General features: G+C 38.0%; 1 protein-coding gene across 1 annotated transcript in view; it reads left to right on the top strand.

Moving 5' to 3' along the window:
- The first annotated feature begins 5,018 nt into the window (after positions 1–5,018).
- The window catches only part of Dock3 (dedicator of cytokinesis 3), a 589,868-nt gene continuing 588,886 nt past the window's right edge, over positions 5,019–6,000 (top strand). Inside the window, exon 1 of the mRNA XM_071614941.1 lies at positions 5,019–5,136. Coding sequence (XP_071471042.1) covers positions 5,019–5,136 — 118 coding nt within the window. The remainder of the gene's footprint in view (positions 5,137–6,000) is intronic.

Here is a 6,000-nt window from a genome sequence, read left to right as displayed (position 1 = left end):
TCACGTTGTGGTCCTTTTGACTCTTAAACTTGAGAAGAGTTTGTTTGATGAATGTAGATTCTCCATTGTTTGGGGCATATACATTTATTATTGTTATGTCTTGTATTGTATGGTTCCCTTAAGCAGTATGAAATATCCTTCTTTATCCCTCTTGATTAACTTTGGCTTGAAATCTACTTTATTTGATATGAGGATGAAAAGCCCAGCTTGCTTCTGTAGTCCATGTGAGTGATATGATTTTTCCCAACCTTTCATCTTCAGTCTGTGGATGTCTTTTCCTATGACATGAGTCTCTTGAAGGAAGCATATTGTTGGGTCTTTTTTAAAAATCCAATCTGCCAGTCTATGTGTTTTGATTGGTGAGTTTAGGCCATTAACATTCAGATTTACTGTTGAGATATGATTTTTATTCTCAGCCTTTTAAATTTATTTTTGGTATTTAACTTGACTTGGTTTCTCCTTTGATTAATTTTTCCTTTAGTTTAATACCTCTCTTTGCTGATTTTCATTGTTGTATTTCCTCTTCATGGGATATTTTGCCTAGGATTTCCTTTTTTTATTGTTTGTATTTTTTAAAAAAATTATTTATTTTGCATTACAATTCTTAATACACCATTATATAATAATTTATCATATCTCTGATTATATATAAGGTATGTTGACACCAAATTCACATATTCATACATATATTTTGTATAATGATAAGGGTCTTCTTTCACCATCCATGCTATTCCCCTTCTTTCTCTTTTTTTCTCCCACCCCAATTCCCTATCTAGAGGTTATCTTCCTCCCTTGCTCTCCCTCCCAACCCCATTTTGAGTCACTCCCCTTATATCAGAGAAGACATTCTTGCCTAGGTTGTTCTGTAGTGCAGGCTTTCGACTTGTAAATTTTTTAAAACTTTTGTTTATCACAGAAGGTTTTTATTTCATCATCAAATCTAAAGATTAATTTTGTGGAATATAAGATTCTTGGTTGGCATCCATTTTCTTTCAGAGCTTGATACATGTTCTTTCAGTGTCTTCTAGATTTCAGGGTCTGGGTTGAAAAATAATATTTTCTCTTTATTCTGTATGTTATGCATTTTCATTATAATGTTCTTTGGTATGGATCTGTTTTGATTTTTGTACATTTGCCATCCCGTAAGCCTGTTGAATTTGGTATTTCAATTCGTTCTTCATGTTTGGAAAATTTTCTGATATTATTTCATTGAATAAATTGCTCATTCCTTTGGTTTGGAACTCTGTGTCTTCCTCTATCCCAGTAACTCTTAAATTTGATCTTTTTTTTAAAAAAATATTTTTTAGTTGCTTATAGATCTTTATTTTTTTAATACGTGGTGCTGAGAATCGAACCCAGTGCGTCACACATACCAGGCATGTGCACTACCACTGAGCCACAGCCCTAGCACCAAATTTGGTCTTTTTATGTATTCCATATTTCTTGAATGTTCTGCTCATGGTTTCTTACCATTTTTACTGTGTGGTCTACATTTTTTTCAAGATTTTATATTTTGCCTTCATTGTCTGAGGTCCTGTCTTCCCAGTGGTTTAATCTGTTGGTGATGCTTTCAATTGAGCTTTTAATTTGGTTTATTGTTTCTTTCAATTAAAGGATTTCTGTTTTTTTTTTTAGAACCTCTATCTCCCTATTGAAGTAATCTTTTGCTTTCTGTATTTGTTTATTTAGCTTATTGTCAAAATGATCTTTTGCTGACCGTATTTGCTCTCTTATATCATCCATTAATTCACAGAACATTTTAATTATGTACATCCTGAAGTCCTTCTCTGTCATTTCTTCTGCTGTGCTGGCCATGGATTGTAATAATGTGGCATCTTGATTTGTTTGGGGCACTTTCTTCCCTTGTCTTTTCATATTGCTTTCATGTCTTCCCTTCTAGTACTGTGGATCTGAGGTGGTACCGTTTTTACCCTCTAGGCTTGTAGGGCCCCTGTAGGGATCCAATACCTCTCCTTTGAGGTGAAGGACAGTGTTAACAGATAACAATATTAACAATATGCACCCTTAAAAGAAATGTTTGCTATTAAGATGTTTACAGTTTGGTCATAATGTACAGAAATGGTGAATCCAGTTATTATCTACAATATACTCAGTAGTTTGTGTAAGACTGGAAGACGCCGCACCACATGACACAGATCACCAAAGAGGTTTCCGCTTTATTACCAAAGGCTGTGTGTTTATATAGGTCTAAGGAGAGGTCTCCCGTTTATTGGCAAGCTCTTCCATATGTCAGTTCCGGAGCTCAAGAAGTTAATTCTAATTGGGGCTAAGGCTTCTCACCAGCAGGGTTTGAACATTGGCGCCGGCGGGAACGTTTCGCGGCAGTGAAAGAAACAAAGAGGAGAAAGAGGGTCCTTAGACGCCTTGCTGGGGTTTTTCTCTGGGGTGCTGCTGCCGTTATATGTTTTCCCAACAGTTTGTAAAAGGGTTTACAGTTTCTGATGGTGGACAAAGAACTGGAGATAATGAGTAGGATGATATGCTCAGGAGTTTGGAGGTGAGGATATAGAGTTATTATAACTTAGGAAGTGTGAAACAAATCTAAAGAGGAAGATTAATAGCAGGAGAAGGGAGAGGAATTTTGTGTAGAAAAGTAAGTGTGAAGACAGTAGTGTACATAAAACAAACATATTAAGAAAAATAAGATTTATTAAAATAGCAGAAATTGGTGGGCAAAAAGAAAAAAAAAAAGAATATACAACACAACTGTAATATACTATTCAGATGTCCCCAGTCCTCAAAATCCTTCATGCAAAGTACTTGGTTTTACATATGTTGGGGATGTGAGGGCGGGAGAATAGAGAGGGACAGGGAAAAAAATCTTGAAGGAAGAAACAGGGATTGTTTTGGTTGGAGATCAGTATCTTTCCCATTTCCCTTCTCACTCAATAGGTGGGGTCATCTGTTGTTAGATGGCATCTCTGCCCTCAGAATGGTGAAGGTAACCAGGGTGCCATGTGCCAGGGTAGTGGCTGCATGGGAGGGGGGTAGTTAGAAATTGGCTACCTAGCCAGATGGAGTTCCAAACTGGGAGTTGCCCCCGCTGAAGATGGTGATGAAGGTAACCTAAGATGGAGGTGCCTGCTTTCAGTGATGGTGTGTCAGGTTGGGTGAGGGGAGCTGGGTGATGACATCGAACAATGAGTTCAGAGACTAGCTCTGTGGTGTGCAATGTATGGCTGTCCACTGACTTCAGAGCTTATGTGAAGTTCTCGGTGCAGGCAGGCTACTGCACTTAGGGGACTGTCTCCACTGCTGTAGAGACCCAAGATGGCAGCAATGGAGGAGCCACACGTTGGTAGATGGGAGTCCACACGGTATGGGTGGCTGGAGTTCCTGCACGTAGGAATTTGCTGGGTGTCTTGCGTGAGAGCTCCTGTTGAAAAACCAGCCTCTACCTCAGAGCAAAGCCTGTCCAAGGAAGGGACATGACCTTTGTCCTTGAAAAGACCCACAGAGCACTCCTAGGCACATTCCCACCCTGTTAAGTGATTTATCTACAAATAACAGGAGAGATCTGCTATGCCAGGTGTCTCTGACTCAGTCAGGCTAGTTGGGGACCCATACCAATCCCCTAGCAGCCACCAATCAGCATGAGACAGGGAAATACCTGGGATGCCAGATGACCCTCCCAGTAGTTTATGGTGTTGGGAAACCATGTAGTTCAGCATGAACACCCCTCTTGGCTTAAACCAGTCAGTTCAAATGAATCCTCCTCTTGTAGTAACCAATCACCCCTACCCAACTTGTTCCCGCCAGTGAATGTGCTAATCATGTTTTAGAGTTGTTATTTGATTTTCCCGCGGTGTGTGATGATTTGCTAAGAGATGCTATAATGTATGTGGGGGTCCCAGCCTTCTCCAAAGAATGTATAAAACTGTTGCAAACCCTGGGCTCGGGGCCTCTCTGCGTGCTGCTTACATCGATCTTGGTCTCTGGTGGTCTTTTGGGGGTCCCGAATTCGAGCATAACACTGTGATTTGTGCTCGGGTGGGTGGCTGAAAGTTCTGCATCAGTGCTGTACCCTGTAGTCCTCTTTGGGTTAGAAGTTGGGAGACTTCCTCTGAAGCTCAGGCATGGAGCCTTGGACAGGCACGGTGACTGTGATTCCTATGCAGGAGCAGGAGTATCACTCTCAGAGATGCAATATTCTCACTACTTGAGTCCCATGTCATGGAGTAACACAAAATGCTGCCTCCCTCTGTCCTGCCATCTTGGATCTCCCAGTTGATAATTTTTTTTTATAGTACGATTTTATAAAGTTTTCAATGTTTTGCTAATGTCATACTTTTTTTCTCTCTTTATTTTTTACCCTCACCTCCCAAATCAGCTGAGCTAGGTGTTTTCAATGTCAATGTTTTCAGAGAACTAAAGTTTAGATTATAATGCTTGATAGATGGTAGTGAAAGTTTTTTTTTTTTTTTTTAAAGACTGTGACATGGCTATTCTTTGTTATTTATATTCTTAAACAGATTTTGGAATCAGTTTGTCAGTTTCCCAAAATTAAAGACATACGATTTTTATTACTATCTATTGCTGTTCTCTGTTGTAAATTTGCTTTCTATTTCATTAATTTTTGTTTTCATTTTTCTTATGAGAATTTTATTTCTCTCTCTATATATTTAAGTTTATTTTGTGATTCTTTAAAAAATGCTTTAAAATGTCTATTTATAGTAGATATGATGTTCCCAATGTTAATTTTTACAAAAATAATGGGCATATACTTGCCCAAAAGTATAAATGAAGTAGATTGTGTTAAGGGAGAATCTATTTACAGAAATGTTTTCATACATGTGCATATGCTCATACCATTCAGGAATAATTTTGCTATAATGTATAATGAAGTGTCATTGTCCTGAACTATTTAATATTACCTTTCAAAACGTAGTAACTAAGTTGGAAGAGTCTCATACATTAGAAAGAGGAATTAGTAAGGAAGGGAGAGTGTAGATTGAAGAGATCTTAGTGTTTAATTCAGAGAACCTCAGTATTTAGACATGCTAACTGATGTGTATATTCTTGCTTTTGTAGTGATATGCAGCTTTCGGGGATCTGTTCCTCAAGGATTAATCTTAGAAATAGGAGAAACAGTCCAGATTCTTGAAAAATGTGAAGGTAAGTGTGTAGCTATAAAGCTCATAAATAATTCTGATAATATTATGTGTGTTTATTTTGTGTTATATTATAAAGTCGTTTTTTGGGGGGTGGGTGGCTGGGGAAGGGATTCTGGGGATTGAACTCAGTGGCACATAAGCACTGAGCCACATTTTCAGCCCTGTTTTTTGCATATTGTTTAGATGCAGGGTCTCACTGAGTTGCTTAGCGCCTTGCTTTTTCTGAGTCTGGCTTTGAACTTGCAATCCTCTTACCTCGGATAAGCAATCACTTTGAAGCCATAATTGATCACATTAATAAATACTGTTATAAAAAGCTTCCTGATCTATGTTCAGCACAATGATTTGAGAGTTTTTTTTCTTTTTAAGATCTAGTAGTGCCAATTATATAATTAATTGTTGGTTGCCAGAACATGATATATATATTTTTTTGGTACCAGGGATTGAACCCAGTGGTGCTTTACCACTGAGCCACATCCCAGCCTTTTTAAATATTTTATTTAGAGACAGAGTCTTACTGTGTTGCTTAGAGCTTAGCTAAATTGCTGAGGCTGGCTTTGAACTCATGATTTTTCCTGCTTCAGTTTCTTGAGATACTGGGATTACAGGCATGTGCCATTGTGCCTGGCTGTCAGAACATGATTTTTACATACTGTGTCAAAGGATTATATTTGATTTCCTACAAATCTTCTACCTATCTTATCTACATTTGAATAAATTGTAAAAAGTTCATTTTTGTGTTTCTGTCATATTGACTAGGTGTCTTTAGCTATAATTGGGCAAAAAGTATACCCCGGTGAAGTTTGGCTTGGCTGTTATCCTCTTCTGTGGCATATATAGGTACTTACAGTATAAAATTTATGCG

This window comes from Marmota flaviventris, chromosome 8, assembly GCF_047511675.1.
Source record: "Marmota flaviventris isolate mMarFla1 chromosome 8, mMarFla1.hap1, whole genome shotgun sequence".
NCBI lineage: Eukaryota > Metazoa > Chordata > Mammalia > Rodentia > Sciuridae > Marmota > Marmota flaviventris.
Note: the sequence above shows the minus strand (reverse complement) of the source record. Positions and strands in the feature narration are given on the sequence as shown.